General features: G+C 40.0%; 3 protein-coding genes across 3 annotated transcripts in view; 1 reads left to right on the top strand and 2 right to left on the bottom strand.

Annotated features, from left to right (window-relative positions):
- Positions 1–2498: 2498 nt before the first annotated feature.
- The window catches only part of LOC121639738 (tripartite motif-containing protein 16-like), a 191967-nt gene continuing 177105 nt past the window's right edge, over positions 2499–17360 (bottom strand). The window contains exon 2 of the mRNA XM_041985203.1: positions 2499–3764. Within this exon, the coding sequence (XP_041841137.1) occupies positions 3715–3764 (50 nt within the window). The 3' untranslated portion in view covers positions 2499–3714. The remainder of the gene's footprint in view (positions 3765–17360) is intronic.
- On the bottom strand, positions 3752–6110 carry LOC121639766 (tripartite motif-containing protein 29-like). The gene is made up of 2 exons (XM_041985244.1): positions 5021–6110; positions 3752–4188 (listed from the first exon to the last, which is right to left on the bottom strand). The coding sequence occupies exons 1-2, from the start codon at positions 6093–6095 to the stop codon at positions 3992–3994; spliced, it is 1272 nt and encodes a 423-aa protein (XP_041841178.1). The 5' UTR covers positions 6096–6110; the 3' UTR covers positions 3752–3991.
- LOC121639758 (tripartite motif-containing protein 16-like) lies at positions 14247–16209 on the top strand. Its single transcript, XM_041985229.1, has one exon. The coding sequence runs from the start codon at positions 14271–14273 to the stop codon at positions 15897–15899; it is 1629 nt and encodes a 542-aa protein (XP_041841163.1). The 5' UTR covers positions 14247–14270; the 3' UTR covers positions 15900–16209.

Consider the following 17360-nt stretch of genomic DNA (forward strand, 5'->3'; position numbering starts at 1 on the left):
ACACAAGACAGATAGAATAGATTTGATATTAAAATCAGTTTAAAACAACTAATAATTATAGTAAATAAGTAAATAAAAACTGCATGAAAGTGACAAGTACTTAAATGAGTAATGTGTTCTAATCAAGTGCAAGAGACCTTGAGTTGGTCATTTTTTGTTCAGTAGGCTGATGGCAAAGGGATGAAAACTGTCTCTGAACCTTGACGTTTGTGCTGTGGCAGCTCTCTAGCGTCTGGCAGAGGGCAACAGTTCAAAGTGGTGGTGGCCACGGTGGAAATATCCCAAAAACCAGTAGAGAAACATTTATTTCAACTCCTTCAAGTAAAACCCCTCAGAGCCAGCTTGTCATTGCTTCTTTCAGTGTTTCCTTCTCACTTTGAGAGTAAAGATCCTAAAACAAGAGCAACAAAACAAGAATTCAAGAGTTGTTTGTGCAATTCTGTGCATGTTTATTGCATCCAGTGTGTTGATATCCAGTTGCTAGCATGTGATGCGTGAAGGAAGTCAGAACACATAATTTTAAGGTGAAAGCTACAGAGTGCTACTGTAAAGGTGCAGCATGAAACAAGATCAAAGGGAAATGTCAGAAAAATGTAATACATCATTAACAACTGTGTTTCTATTGGTATCTAATCACGTTACTAAAATAACTGTTATGTTTTTATTTTCTTAGACTGAGCCATTTATATCTACTTTCTGTGGGTCCACATACATGGCAGCCATGTTTGTGCCACCATTTTTACTACGGTGTCTCTGAATGGACAAACAACTCTGTGTGAGAAAAAGTGAGAAGTGAGAAAAAAGCAACACTGAAAGAATTATTGATGCTGATTTGAAGTTGTTTTTGAGTTGTCACTCAATAAAAGACTTGAAGGTTCCACAGCTTGTTTTAATATATTTGTCTCTTGTTTAAAGCCTAGATATTTTTTTTTATTTCAGGATATCTTAACAAGTGTAATTATGTTTCTGCTCTTGCAGATTCTTGTACTTGATTATACTTTGAATCTTCTCAACTTAAGTGATTTTTCCTTATATAAAGAGACCTTTTTTGCAGTGATGAACAGATTTTCTTCTTCTCTAACGGACTGGGTGAGATCAGCTGTGGCCGTCATGCTGATGGTTTTACTGTGTTTGAAAAACCAGGTCAGCTTAGATAAAGACGGTGTGTTTCTGTGGTGCTGATGCTTACAGGGTATCCTTGAATGTGTCAGAAGCTCAGAGACCACAGAACCTGTTAGTCAGGAAAGCTGTGACACACCTCAATGAGGATCACTGATTGGCTGGAAGTTAAGGCGTATCACCAGATTTTTGAATTTCAAAACAGAGGGAAGTATGTAGTAAAATTATTTATATTAATTTATTTCTATTTAAATCAAACTCTTTCCATTTTATGTGATTCCTATTTACTCCAATTTTTTGCAGTGTTTACAATTCCAAGATTCCAAAACTGAAGTCCAAATTAATAAATAAACAGGTCACGTGATAATTTGGTCCTTCAATGTGGCCCAGGACACATCTGTGTTCACATTGTGTAAGAATGTGGTCTCATGTGTCTCAGGCCTCGTTTCCACCAACAGGTTGGGACGGGATGGTTAGGGTGTGGATATGGTTTGTAAACTGTAATCTCGCTGTGTTTCCACAGCCAACCTTACATGAGAGGCGGAGTATCAGCCGGATAGCAGTAGATGGTAGTAGTAGATCGCAGCGCCTTCCTTAAAATATAACCAAAACACGACCCAGAAACAAAGGAGGAGAATGGCGGTCATCCAGCAGTTTTTATTCTTTCTTCTTGGTGGTGCTTCGTAACGTCATTTTAAATGGAGATTTAATGAACAAAATGAAAATATGTTGCTCTAAACAAGGAGCCGTTCCTGCATTGTTTTTATGTCAGGTCGCACGTGAAGTGATTGTTTTTCTCAACCAGTCAACTGATTGCAGTTTGTCAAGCGCCACCCTTTCGGGTTGGGTCGGTTAGATTGGTACCCTAACGTCCCAACAAAGTAGGACAGGTCGGCTTGAATATTAAAGAATTCATGTGTGGGAAAAAAAAAACAATGCGTCCCGACCCGTTGGTGGAAATGGGGCTTAGGACCACCTCCAACAAGTTCACCATGTTTACTAAAAGGTGAAGATCAATTCATGCTGTTCTGACTCTTTGCTGCCACCAAGTGGACAGATTTAAATTTGCAGCTTTGATGTTAGAAATCTGAAGATGAGCTGGAACAGAGAAAGTATGTTGTTGTAACGTAGACTTGGACACCAAGCAGTCCTCCTGACATCAGTCATTGAAGAATGAGCACCAAGCAGGTAGAAAATCATTTGAAATTTCAGACTTTCTAAGCAGTTATTGTTTTGGATCTGAGGATGATTAAAATATTACTAATACGGATGATGTCATTCATGTTGTACTTGATAATAACTGAACATGAAGATACAAAAACAATAAAAACAAAGAGGCTACATATAATTTAATGATATTTTATTTTTCATTTTCTACCAAAACATTGTGCATGAAAACAAAGGTATCATTCATCTCATGTTAATTCCCACTCTTCAAATTTACAGAACAGCTTCTGTCCAAAACTCATGAATCAATCAATGGATTCAAGATTAAAGGAAACAAACAAAAAATCATCTTAAATTTCAACTATAAAACTGTATCAAGACACAAACTTGTATTTATTTGCTAAAACAAAGAGAAAATGTGCAGAATAATACCTAAGTAGAGGATAAATCCTAAAGCCATAACCTTTTATTGATCATGTAAATCATCAGTTTGTTGTCACATAATCAGTAAAATAATGACTCATGTCCTGATGATGATGATGTTTACATCACCTCATCTGTACATCTATTAGAATAACAACAACGTTTGGTCTGACAATCCAATAAATGTAAATGGAATTAATTTAGCTCATGGGTCTCAAACATGTGGCTCTGGTGCTAATTGTGGCCCGTGGGATGATATTTTGTAAGAGCCTCATTTACTAAGCAGGTACAGATGGGATTTATGGCTCTTTAAAGAGAGCCAGATCTTGAGAAGCTGTTACTTTTGAAGAGCTTTTCAAAAGACTGGCTCATTCTTATTTTCTTTTCTTTATTTATTTATTTTAGTTTAATCAGAGGTAACTCATTTTTATCAAGGACACAATCCCCTGCAGCAATTAGGGTCAGATCATATTAATTTCAATTTACACACACCACTAACACATCCTACGGTGTTGGTCGGAATTATTCATAAAAATTGGTTTTACCTTAATTTGCTTGTCTTTTCATTGTAAGTATTCCAAAAGGTGTCTCTTCATCACCATGCTTTGACAGTGAGATCACAAAAAAAACACAACGAAATCTAAGTAGCTACATTTAACTTCCATGTCAAACAATTTTGCTTCAAAATCTTCCCCACAAATACACTTTAGTTAAGCAAAACACTTAATATATAAGAATAATAAAAAATAATATGTACCGATATAAAATCAAATATACAAGAAAAAAAAAGACAAATAAATCAGTAATACAGAAATAATATAAATAAAAATAGAATGAACCCAAGCAACATCACAGCAGATTTTAGTAAATATTTAAATCAAACTCACGAATCATCACCCAGAACGTGTGATTGACAGCTGAAGAAATGACTCAACAATGATGGAAAAAAATAAACTTAAAACTAAATTACACATTTTAACAATCTGACCCTTAAATGGCTTTCATCTATTTTGGTTTATTAAACTTAGCAGTGTCTCCATCAGAGTAGAAAAGAAGTAACTGTCTGTTTCACAATGTAATGACCAAGATTTGTTATTGAATCCAAATTTACATTCATCTGAATCTCCTCCTCTGCTGATGTTCTTGTAGGTGACTGCTACATAAACTCCTCCTCTCCACGCCACCTCCCAGTAACAACGTCCAGTCAGACTCTCTCTGCTCAGGACCTCCCACCAATGAGAAAATCTGTCTGGATGACTAGAATAAGACTGTTCTTCATATATTACTGTTGCTTTTCTGTTTCCCTCAGATAATAACAGATATATGTGTTTGCTGTGTTTGGATCCAGTGTGATTTGTCTTGAATATTTTAAGAATCCAGCTCTGCTCTTTGGTTTTGGTTCAGACAGTAAAACGTCCACATCAGTGACTGCCAGTGAGATGTTTGTCCATTTCTCTGTCAGGATGTCCTGTAGTTTATTTCTGGTCTCTGACACAGCTGCTGTCACATCCTCAAATGTAAAAATCCGAGATAAAATCCTCCTCCTCTTCACTCAACCGGGAATACAAAGAGTCCAGTCTCCCTCTGTGCTGGACTCGACACCAATAATGAAATTCATTTCGATTCATAGTATAAGGGAAGTCCTCCATTCTCCCTAAATGACTTATGTCTGTTTCATTGATGAACTCAGCAGCGTCTCTAATATAGAGGAAACTAACTCCAGCATAGAGCGGCTGAGTGAATGTGGTCTGGACTCTGTGGAGGAGAGTCATGGTTTCAGAGACGCTGTAGAAAGACAGAATACCTGCTCTGTGGTCCAGATACACTCCTATTCTGGAGGAAGGAGGACCTGAGACTGGAGTTTTTACTTTGTTGTGATAAAATCTGTATCTGGTTTTCTCACAATGTATTGACCAAGATTTGTCATTTAATCCAAATTTACATTCATCTGGGTTTCTTGCTCTGCTGATGTTCTTGTAGGCAACTGCTACATAAACTCCTCCTCCTCTCCACTCCACCTCCCAGTAACAACGTCCAGTCAGACTCTCTCTGCTCAGGACCTGATAACAATGAGTGAATCTTTCAGGATGACTAGAATATGACTGTTTTCCATACTTTACTGTTGCTTTTCTGTTTCCCTCAGACAATGACAGGCGTATGTGTGCTGTGTTTGGATCCAGTGTGATTTGTCTTGAATATTTTAGGAAGTCATCTCTGCTCTTTGGTTCTGGTTCAGGCAGTAAAACATCTACTTCAGTGACTGCCAGTGAGATGTTTGTCCATTCCTCTGTCAGCATGTCCTGTATTTTATCTCTGGTCTCTGACACAGCTGCTGTCACATCCTCAAAGTATCTGAGAGGACGAATGTTGATGATGGATGAGTGTGTAGACTCACTGAGTGCTGACAGTGAGGGGTAGTTGTGTAGAAACTGGTTGTGATCCTCTGTGTGTGAGAGCTGCTCCAGCTCGCCGTCTTTCCTCTTCAGCTCAGTGATCTCCTGCTCCAGCTTCTCCTGAAGCTCTTTGACTCGACTCACTTCAGTTTCCTGCTGGGATCTGATCTGCTGCTTCACATCAGAGCTTCTTTTCTGGATGAGACGGATCAGCTCAGTGAAGATCTTCTTACTGTCCTCCACTGCTTTATCAGTGTAGCCATTGATGGCCTCCACCTCCTGTTGAAGCAGCTTCACATCTTTCTCTCGGTCCTGGATTCTCTGCTGGATTTGTTGTCGACTCACCTCCAGCTCCTTCTGCTTCTCAGCTCTTTCCTCTGCAGCTGGAACTGTTTCATGACCTTTATGTTCATCCATTAAGCAGAGATAACAGATACTCTGCTGATCAGTACGACAGAAAATCTTCATCACCTCATCATGACGAGAACAGATGAGCTGCTGGAGATTCTTGGAGGGCTCCACCAGCTTGTGTTTCTGTAATGGTGGAGCTTCATAGTGAGGTTGGAGGTGTTTCTCACAGTAAGAGGCTGGACAAACCAGACAGGACTTGATGGCTTTCAGCTTCCTCCCAGTGCAGACATCACAGGCCACATCTTCAGGTCCAGCATAGCAGTGATCAGCTGGAGCAGCTTGGAGTCCAGTCTTCTTCAGCTCCTCCACTAACTCTGCTAACAGGATGTTTTTCTCCAGGACAGGCCTCGGTATGAATGTTTTCCTGCACTGAGGACAGCTGTGGATTCTTCTCTGATCCTCTTCATCCCAGTGGGTTTTAATACAGTTCATACAGTAGCTGTGTCCACAGAGAATAGTCACCGGATCCTTCAGTAGATCCAGACAGATGGAACAAGAAAAATCTTCTTGATGCAGCTGAACTCCTTTCTGCGCCATTTCAGCTCTCAGTAATGATCGTCTTTGTTTTGGTACCTTATACATGAAACTCCTTTGAGATCTGATCCAACAACATATTTGAGTAGTGAATGTGACCAATCATCTCTTAGACTGCACCGCAGGTAGATTACACCCATCTTGAAATGTAGATCTGTACGAGAAGGAACAAGGAAATACAGTAGGTTATGTGGATAAACAAGAGCTGATGTGGTTCCCAGCTGGATGGAGAAGAAGGAGTTTGCAGAGTCTGATTCCAGGAAGAAGAGCAGGTTTTAGTAGACATTGTGTTTTTAACTTTTTGTCTACAGAGCATGTGTAAAAACTAGGGCTTTCATATTATTAAAATTTTTAATCAGATTAATCAGAGCTTATGAATGAATTAATCATGAATAATCATGATTAACCACCATATATGCCTGTATTTACTGTAAGCCAATGACTACAAATATTCTATGTTGAGTGACCTTCCCATGGTGATAATATCTGTTGTAAATCACCAGATGTTGGCAAATTAAGTTAAACAGCTGATATTGATAAAGAAATTCTGATAAACTGATGATCTGGCTAAAAACACAAAGGTCTCATTTCTGCCCCCTTTTCCTGGTCAGTGCTCCTGCCTGGCCCCCCATCAAAACTTTTCTAGACCCACCCTTGCATAATTGAAGTATAAACCCTTTCTACCACCTGTCAGCTACTGTGTTTGAGAAGGTCCTGCTCTGATTTGTATCTCAGTTCATAATAACACTCTCCTCACATTCATGGCCCCTAAATGATCAGACCTGTGTCTCCAACATCTGCACAGCAGCAATAATTTAGAGAAGACGTCTCCTTTCTTCTTTTTTCTGTTTAACTCTCACTGGATATCTGAACCTTATCTATCGCCATAGATGTGTGCAAGGCTATCGTATAACTAGTAGATTTTACAGCTGTGTCACTAGCAAACCTCATTAATACTGAAAAGAGAATATAAAATAAAGTCAAACAATATGTAACTAAAATAAGCTGTTATCAACATTTTTTATTTTTTAGCTTCACATGTTAGTGACTTGGATCTGGTTGACGAGACAGAAAAATGTTGCCTCCTTTTCTAGAGCGTCCTGAAAAAGATAAACAGTGTTCAGTTTGGCTGCTTTTAAAAAAAAAAAAGACAAAATATTTCTCAAGTTTAACTATTTATTTGTATCATGCAGAATTTTGTTCGGCCGAGGCTCAGATGAGTGTATGTGGTTGCCACATCAACTCAAGTAAGCAAAAAGCGAAAGTTACAAAACTTTTTATTCACACCGTCAAACAAGGATGAATTTTCTCTCTGTGTGCTCCTTTCATGCAGTTGACCTTGACATAGGTTGTTTAGTTTTGGTGGAGACTTACTGAAGGAACTGATTAGCTTACAGAGTGAAAAATTACTGACACACAGGTACAGAGTGTATTTATCACCAAAAGTAGTGTACATATGAATGATTAATGCATTGGAGGAATATGTATGAAGTTAAAAATGATAAATGCATTTAAAGAAGAAATGTGAGGTTCAATCCTTCAATTCTCATTTTAATATCATTTATTATATATATATATAAAAAAAACTGTGTGGCTATGTGTAAGCTGTTAATAGCAGCAAACAATTGTCATCACAATCAGAGCGTAAAGTCACAGCTGAAATTAAGATAAGAAAACAGGGTTAGTAACCAAGTTTCTCTGAGATACTCCTGTCTTCACAACATATAGATCAGTAGCAAGCTGATGCTTTGTTGCAGTGAGCGTGTGTGTGTATAAGTGTAACATGGGGGGATGTGGCCCGGATCGTGACTGAGTGCAGGACCATGAGAGCCTACTGGTAGACCAACCCAATTCCCAAGGATGGTCTAGGGCTCCCTATTACAGAGTATGCAGGTTGGATGTGGCTACAGATTGATAGAAGCGAGACTGTAAAAATTTTCTATACTTTGTTAAACAGTGTATAAACACAACACAACAATAAAACACATTGAGTAATTTGGTGTTAACACAAAACCCACTGCAACCAAAAATAATAACCAAAACAACCAAAAAGTTAGTAAATTAAAGCATAACTCAACCAAACAAAATAAATCTCAAATTACCAAACCTTTAAAATGTGACTTGTGCAGACAATTAAAATAACCTAATGGGAGCGTTGAACTTAGGTCGGGACATTTAGAACAAAGGCGGGGTGCATGAGGTAATTGAGAGCAAAATCAAGCCTAATGAGAGTACAGTAGGGAGCAGAGGCAATCTGTTTCACAGAGAGAACGCAGAGTTAGCCAAAATACATGCTAACCAGTGAGCCAACCATTATCTTCTACAGACTTATCCATAACCCCGTCCTGAGCAACACAGCTCTACTCCAACGCCACTCCAGAAACCAGCAGCACAGTCTAGTGTGGAAGAATACACATTAGCCATGTGTAAACATAATATGCATCCTACAATGTCATGCTAGCATTTACCTTCACCAGCAAGGCTTGGGGAAAAGCCATAACCCAAACAGTGAATCCAGCCGACCTGACTCAAACAAACCACGTCGGCCAGCTCGTGGCAACACACGGCGTAACACTACCAACATGCCCAAAGGTAGAGGAAGACTAGCGACCGCACCTGTTTATATTCTTCCTTATGAGCCTAAGTGGAGAAGCGGAAGTACGGCCTGCGATGCCTTCACGACCACACAAAACACACAGCTATAATTACCTTGGGGTAAAACCACCCGGTTACATAAGGCTTGCCACAGGACAGTGTAACTTCCAGTACAGCAATGTGCAGCAAGTCATTAAATATTTGTCGTATGAAATCAGAACGGTCTCACCATCATAGTGACGAGCCGTCACATGACCGCTACCATCTCTCGAGTCAGCTCTGCTATTGTTCACTCAGGTGACATAGTTAGTCGAGTTCTGGAGCACGATGTCTTACCATCCAATGCAGATGTGTACACGTCCATCAAACATCTGGTTCCATTCCCTTTGAAACATCAGGGAGCAGAGGAACCCCCTGGGGATGTTTTGGTGAAGATCAATTGTCTTTGTTGCTTCATTTAAATAATATGGGGCATCAGGTAGGGCAGAAAGGGGTGGGTATCAGTCTCAGTTTGTTTAAAAAATAGCAAAAAGAGGAGTGGAGAAAAGTAAGTTGATGCTGTAGGTGATGTAGCTCCGGTGAGATGGCAGATTCAAACCAGGCGTGCTCAAACATTTATTCATTCATTCATTTAATCATGTTTTCTCAAATCTAATCAAAATATTCTAAAAGTAGGAAAAGTAGTGTCTTTTAAGGTACACTCTGGAGCACAGCAGGGAGGATTTGGTCAGCCTGACAGATGTCATAGATTGGTGCTACGACAGAAACATCATGGAGAAGCCAAACCAAACATCAACCACGCACATTTCCTTCAAGGCTAAGAGACAGTGAAACGACAATTCACCTGGAGCTATTTCATCGCCAGGGAGGTACTCAATTGACGTTCTTATCTCTATAGATAAAAAAAAACTTAGTAGTTTGGATGTGCGTTTGAGTCTGGTGGATATTCTCCACAAAGAGTTCCAGGCGTTTCGCGACTCACTGGAATTCCTCCAGAAGCAGGTGGAAACTCTGGCTGTGGAAATGCCAGCCTCAAAGAGTAGGTAAAATCCCTCACCAAGGGGTTGAATCCAACTCTCTGAGGAAAATAATAAGAAAAAAGAAACGGTGATCGATCTGCAGGCTAGGAGCATGAGAGAGAATCTGGTATTTGCAGGGATTTCAAAGCAAACGGAGGAGGTATCCCGAGACCGCGGTGAAAGACTTCATCTAAACTCACCTGAAGCCCCTGGAGGAAGCGATCACAGAGTCCATTGTCTCAGTGGGAGGAAACCCAGGGCCAGCAGACCAAGACCCATTGTAGTAAAGTTTGTCATCTTCAAACAGAAAGAGCAGGTGAAGAACCAGGGCCACGAATTGAAGGGGAAAAACTTTGGTGTTAACGAACAATATCCATGAGAAATCCCGGATTGGCAAAGTCCATCGCCGGAGGTGCTCGTGTTGTCATGGCAGTGGATAAGTTATTTAATGACGGACAGCTGTACCACAACCTGAACATCACTCCGTGGCTCTACTGACTTGGTTGGTATGTGCTTTAATCTTCATATATTCTTACTAGATCATGTTATATCCATAAAACTGCCATAAAAGATCATTTCATTAACAGTAAATTCAATGTCTGTCTCCACTACACTGCTCTCAACACGGATGTGTTTTTTTTTTCCTTGGGCACTGTCATTCTTTTCACTTTTCACTCTTCTTCTTTCCGACCAGCTACTTAAAACAATAGATGATGATCTGTCACAGTATTGGTGCCTACCCATATCACTCACGGGGAGGATTGAACAATTAAATTGATGATTCTACCTAAAGTCAACTACCTGTTTTCAGTTATATCCACTAGTGGTTCTCAAACTTTTTACAGTATGTACCACATGAGAAAATATCGAGCTCACCAAGAACCACTATCATGAAAAACCTGAGCATACAGTAGCAAACATATTAAGCTATAACATACATACCTATTAGCTATGGACAGTTCATAAAGGAACTGGGCTGCACGGTGGTGTGGTGGTTAGCACCACAGCCTCACAGCAAGAAGGTCGCTGGTTTGAATCACAGCTGGAGGGGGAGGTTCGAACTTTGTGGCCTTTCTGTGTGGAGTCTGCATGTTCTCCCCGTGTATGCCTGGATTCTCTCCAGGTTCTACAACTTCCTCCCACCGTTGTGGTTGTTTGTCCCCTATGTGTTGGCCCTGCGATGGACAGGTAACCTGTTCAGGTGTACCTGCCTCTCACCGGTAATGCTGGAATAGGCTCCAGCTTACCTACAACCCTTAATGTTTACTAATTTTATTAAAAAATATTTATGACTTTCCTCTAAGTACCACCAAGAGGCTCTCGCGTACCACTGGTGGTACACGTACCACAGTTTGAGAATATAGGCACTAAACCATCCTCCAGCTAGTTTAAGTCTCTGGACTCACATAAATGTAAATTTCTATGGAAAAACAAGCCATCACGTATCAGTCTAAAAACTTTACAACAGACTAAAGATAGAGGTGGATTGGACCGACCCAACTTTAATCACTATCAGCCATCAAATTACAGAAGTGTTTTAAAAGCGTTAATATCAGCCCCTCTTTAAGGGCTTGGTGGGAATTTCTAAAAACAACCAAGTCTTCACGTATTCCATGTAAGCTTACACGCCTCTGGAACAACCCTGACATTCTGCAAAACAAAGAGATGATTACCTTCACTCAATGGAAAAATAAAGGAATAAAACAGAACATATAATAGAAAATGGAAACATCCTGTCATTTAATATTCTCACTTGATAATACGGAATCAGCAGCAATAAACCTTTAGAATATCACCAGCTTTAATCAAGATGAATGGTCACAAATATGTTTAAAGACCTTTGCAATGACTAAAAATTCAAATACGCAACTAAAACGATTAAAAATTCTTCACAGAGCTCATTATACAGGACAAAGGATGTTCAGGATGGGGCTGTCAAAATCAAATATTTGCTCACATTGCACTGATAACAACTACTTCCAGAACCTGCGAACACCTGTTCGCAGGTTCTGGCTCCAGGTTTGTGAAGACATGTACACACGGTTTAAATGTAATATTCCTGCAAAACCCACACTGTGTCTACTAGGTGACTACTAGGTGAAAATTAACATGGTAATTAACCCTACATGCATGATCCTCACGGTCTTATGCATCGCAAAGAAAACTATCCTTGTGAACTGTGTTTTTGTCACTTGGTTTGTATTATCACACTGGATGGCAGTAAAGAAGCACACCGGGTGTATTAAATTGCAGCCACATGATGTAGGGCATTCTAATAAGCATGGGTGAGGGAGAATGACACAGTTGTTACCTCTATCACATTTTTGTTATTTGCACCTTTTATTTTGATCATAAATGTGACCTGTCATCAGTGAATACAATAAGATAACTGAAAATAAATGGGAACTTCACCCAACATGGACAGTGGCTTTTGTGTTGATTCCTGAAGCGTGTTATAAACAGATCTTTCCCCTCACCCAGCTGAGTGGCTAAATTCTGTGGTCACTACACAACTAATTAAGTACGGTTTTGTAAAAGGAGGAAACAAGGCAGAACCGAGAGATCTGTATGGTGTATTAGCTAACACTATTCGTCACTCCAACTCTGAAGCCTCGACATACAGGAGGTGACATCGCTCCTTCTCCATCATTTTCTATGGAAGTTGTGCTATGAGGCAAAATCGCAGCCCTCCTCCAGCCAAGCAACAGGCAGCATTAGTGCATGTGAAAATTTGCCTCGTTCACAGAGACGTGTACACATGGGCTTGTGACGTGGCACATGAAAATAGAAAAATGTTCCATTTTTGTTGCTGTCGCATGGCACAACCACCAACCAGTGAGGGTTTCATTGACTGACCAATGAGCTGAGAGCAGGCTAGACAGTGCAGTCTGCCAACACTCAACATGGAGAAACAAATCATTTTATTGTGTATGACTTTTCCATACTTTACAATACTTCACACAAAAATTATGTAAATAAAAAGGTAGCTGTGTGGCGCCAGGGTGAATTTGTCCAAACTTAGGTTCTAGATTTATCTGGATCAGCCTTCAGGTCCACCGTCAGATGATGATATTCACCATCCTTATTCCTTGTTTGTAAAATAGGATGAACACAGGGCTGTCTTTCTCTTTTGTACGGTAGAGTCAACAGCAAGATTTCTGTCAATTTGAGCAAAATCTTCTGACTCTTCATCCTTCATGCCTTGTCTGTCACGGACTGCTTTGAAAATGTCAAAATTCCCTCGAATATCATAACCAAATTTCTTGGAGAAAAGGGATCTGAGAGTGCGATGCGGCCGCATTGCATTTAAAATTTCTAAAAACAAAAACTAGAAGTTTATTTATAGTTTATTTAAGTTTAACATTTTTTATTTTGAATATATTTCATCGCTGCATTATTTTATTGATCAGATTTCCGTCTTTTCCCATCAGTTTTCGTTCAAGTCTCTCCTTTTTTTCTGTAGTAAAATCTATTATTTAAAAGATTTTGTCTTTATAAGCCTGACTTGAGCTTTTCAATTTGTTCTTGTAGGAGCCTGATTGTTTTCCATGAATTATTAGCCTGTAGACCCTCATGTCATATGAGCAGTTTCACATAGATGTGATATAAAAATGTCTTTGTGATGATCTCATTGCATCATGTTATAGTTTTTAGATATTTCTTATAATGGCATATTTTACAAAGTTGAGCTGTTAAGTGGAATTGGTTTAGCTATTGCATACAAACTAAACTAAAAATGAGATTAATTAAACCAATAGATCACAGAATAGACCACTTTGTACTGGAAAACTTTGGCCCCAGTTTATAAAAGGTTAGGAACCCATGTATGAGAGGATGCTTATTCATTGTTATGATGAAAGTTGTGATCTGGGGTCTAAATTCAGAAACTGTATCAGTCACAGTAACCTCCCTCTTTTTGTTTGTGTTAATTTCTACAGCTACATTAAACAAACAGCTGTGACTGCAGCTGCAAAGCTTCATATTCATCCTCTCAGTTTTCTCAGTCAGAGTCTACTCCTGGAAGCTGATATTTAGAGACAAGCTGGACACATATATGCTCTTTCTACCTAAAGACTGATGGGTAAAGTGGTACGGAGAACTACAAATATTTCCTGCTTTGGATGTAAATGTGTAAACTATTTTATGCTGACAATGATTTTGGTTTGTAAAACCGAGCTGAAAAGAGAAAAGAAAATTGTCATCCATCTCTAAACTCGGACATTCAATAATTAATTTTCCTCCTAACAATGGACTCAAAAAACATTTTACCTAATTTTCTCTCCTATTTTTACATAAATAGAATTATTAAACTAAAAAAGTAACAAGGATCAAACACACAATATCTTCCTGTATGCTACAAAGTATGCTCCTCTTCCTGGAAATGAAACCTGATACTCCTCCTCCCCTCTCCTGATGTAAAACACAGCAACTCCTCTCTGTTCACTTATTTCCTGGTTCCCGCCCCTTCAGATCTACAAGTTTGAAGATGGGTGTGACCAGCATGTGCTGAAGTGGAAGAGACGAAACACATGTTGTTTAGATCAGATCTGCAGCTAGTTCACTTGTAAGGAAGCAAAACTAGCACAGTTGTTGTTAACTGAGAGCTGAAATGGCACAGAAAGGTGTTCAGCTGGATTCAGAAAAATTCTCTTGTTCCATCTGTCTGGATCTACTGAAGGATCCGGTGGCTATTCCCTGTGGACACAGCTACTGTATGGACTGTATTAAAACCCACTGGGATGAAGAGGATCAGAAGGGAATCCACACCTGTCCTCAGTGCAGGAAAACGTTCATACCGAGGCCTGTCCTGGAGAAAAACATCCTGTTAGCAGAGTTAGTGGAGGAGCTGAAGAAGACTGGACTCCAAGCTGCTCCAGCTGATCACTGCTATGCTGGACCTGAAGATGTGGCCTGTGATATCTGCACTGGGAGGAAGCTGAAAGCCATCAAGTCCTGTCTGGTCTGTCTGGTTTCTTACTGTGAGAAACACCTCCAACCTCATTATGACGTAGCTCAGTTTAAGAAACACAAGCTGGTGGAGCCCTCCAAGAATCTCCAGCAGCTCGTCTGTTCTCGTCATGATGAGGTGATGAAGATTTTAGAAAATGAATATGAAAAAATCTCAGCTGCAGCAGAAAGAGCTGAGAAGCAGAAGGAGCTGGAGGTGAGTCGACAACAAATCCAGCAGAGAATCCAGGATGGAGAGAAAGATGTGAAGCTGCTTCAACAGGAGGTGGAGGCCATCAATGGCTCCGCTGATAAAGCAGTGGAGGACAGTGAGAAGATCTTCACTGAGCTGATCCGTCTCATCCAGAAAAGAAGCTATGATGTGAAGCAGCAGATCAGATCCCAGCAGGAAACTGAAGTGAGTCGAGTCAAAGAGCTTCAGGAGAAGCTGGAGCAGGAGATCACTGAGCTGAAGAGGAAAGACGGCGAGCTGGAGCAGCTCTCACACACAGAGGATCACAACCAGTTTCTACACAACTACCCCTCACTGTCAGCACTCAGTGAGTCTACACACTCATCCAGCATCAATATTCGTCCTCTCAGATACTTTGAGGATGTGACAGCAGCTGTGTCAGAGACCAGAGATAAACTACAGGACATCCTGACAGAGAAATGGACAAACATCTCACTGGCAGTCACTGAAGTGGACGTTTTACTGCCTGAACCAAAACCAGAACCAAAGAGCAGAGATGACTTCCTAAAATATTCAAGACAGATCACACTGGATCCAAACACAGCAAACACATATCTGTTATTATCTGAGGGAAACAGAAAAGCAACAGTAATGTATGACAAACAGTCTTATTCTAGTCATCCAGACAGATTTTCTCATTGGTGGGAGGTCCTGAGCAGAGAGAGTCTAACTGGACGTTGTTACTGGGAGGTGGAGTGGAGAGGAGGAGGAGTTTATGTAGCAGTCGCCTACAAGAACATCAGTAGACCAGAAGATTCAGATGAATGTAAATTTGGATTCAATAACAAATCTTGGTCATTACATTGTGAAACAGATAGTTACACATTTTGGCACAACAAAGTCCAAACTCCAGTCTCAGGTCCTCCTTCCTCCAGAATAGGAGTGTATCTGGACCACAGAGCAGGTATTCTGTCTTTCTACAGCGTCTCTGAAACCATGACTCTCCTCCACAGAGTCCAGACCACATTCACTCAGCCGCTCTATGCTGGAGTTCATTTAATCTCTCATGGATACTCATACTTCATTAAAGTGAAATAGACAGAAGTCATTTAAGGGTCAGATGGGTAAAATTTGTTTTTAGTTTCCAGGATATTTTGTCACCCACCCGAGGGTTCAGTCTGGCCAACGAGATGAATTTGGTAAAAATGACATAGAAGACAATAACTGCAATTTTTTTTCTTTGTTTTTGTTTGTTTGTTTTTTGCTCTAGAACTTTTATTCATACAAACAGCTGTGTGTTCTATTTTAAATGGTAGTGGATTAAGCAAACAAACAAGTGAATAGATAGCTAACCAGATAAATGAACTAAATAAACAGATGATATGTTAATAAAAAGGTAAATGAATTAATAAAAAGAACGATTGCTGTATAGCCTCTAATTGTATAATTTTGTTCCAGTGTAGACAAATGGTAAATGGTCTGTATTTATATAGCACTTTACTGTACCTGGGATGATACCCAAAGCACTTTACATGATACATCACATTCATCCATTCACAGACATGTTCACACACTGATGGCCCCAAGCTGCCATGTAAGGCGTTCAACCACGACCCATCAGGAGCAATTTGGAGCTCACAACATGAGCTCGAAAGATGCATCAGTAGTGAAACGCAAGAGCACCAGGACATTAAAAAACATCTGTGTGAGCACACAGGCCTCCACATACATGCTCTGTGTGTCAACAGACATATCCACATTTACACGCCTAGATCAGCAGATGCTACCAGCGTTACCAGGTCCACATTATAGAGGAGCTTTGCTGAATTGTAGGTTGGAGAAATAGTTTATAAAGGGTTTTCAGATCTTGTTAAATTTGTCCCCCTGTTTCTGGGTAGAGTACTGGATCTTTTTGAGACTTAGACATGACTGGATGTCCAAAAGCAACTGGGCCTGAGTGGGCAGGGCAGCACTTTTCAATCTGAGTAATATTGTTCACCTGGCTAGGAAAGAGGCAAAGAATTACATGCAACGCTTTGAGGGTGGGAGGTGTTTATTCTCCTCTTCGGTAGTACCAAACAGAGAAAGCAAGGGATTTGGTGGGATTTCAGTGGCGGTGACTGCGGACAGGGTTTGAAAGACCTCTGTCCAGAACTTCACTTTTTTTTTTCTTTTAACCCTGTCCTGTCCAGCATCCTAACATACCCTTGATATTTTTATTATTTTTATTGTAATCTTGTTTTCTTTAGTCTTTATATGTCAGTGCCGAATCTGACAGGGAGATAGAGGAAGAGGGAAAAAAGGGAGAAAAGGACAGGATTAAAAATGTGGAAATAACAGTTGTCTAGGCTGCCTAAAACACACCACAAAAAACAATATAAACTACAGTTTATCAAGTAGACAGTAGTCATCAAACGTACCTGCAGAGAAACGTACCAACACACAAACATCAGCAACATCTAGTCAGATGCGGATGCACTTTTGTGAGCATGCATGTGTGAACGTGCGTGTGTGGCCATGCAACAAGGAAGAAATGTGTGCTTGCAAGGGGGCTGCGAT

The sequence above is a fragment of the Melanotaenia boesemani genome, chromosome 5, assembly GCF_017639745.1.
Source record: "Melanotaenia boesemani isolate fMelBoe1 chromosome 5, fMelBoe1.pri, whole genome shotgun sequence".
Classification (NCBI taxonomy): Eukaryota; Metazoa; Chordata; class Actinopteri; order Atheriniformes; family Melanotaeniidae; genus Melanotaenia; species Melanotaenia boesemani.

Coding starts and splice junctions, on each gene's coding strand:
- LOC121639766 (XM_041985244.1), bottom strand. CDS start 6,095: ATGTATAAGGTACCAAAACAAAGACGATCATTACTGAGAGCTGAAATG. Junction 4,189..5,020: donor AGCTGTGTCAGAGACCAGAG/ATAAAATACAGG, acceptor CAGAGACCAGAA/ATAAACTACAGGACATCCTG.
- LOC121639758 (XM_041985229.1), top strand. CDS start 14,271: ATGGCACAGAAAGGTGTTCAGCTGGATTCAGAAAAATTCTCTTGTTCC.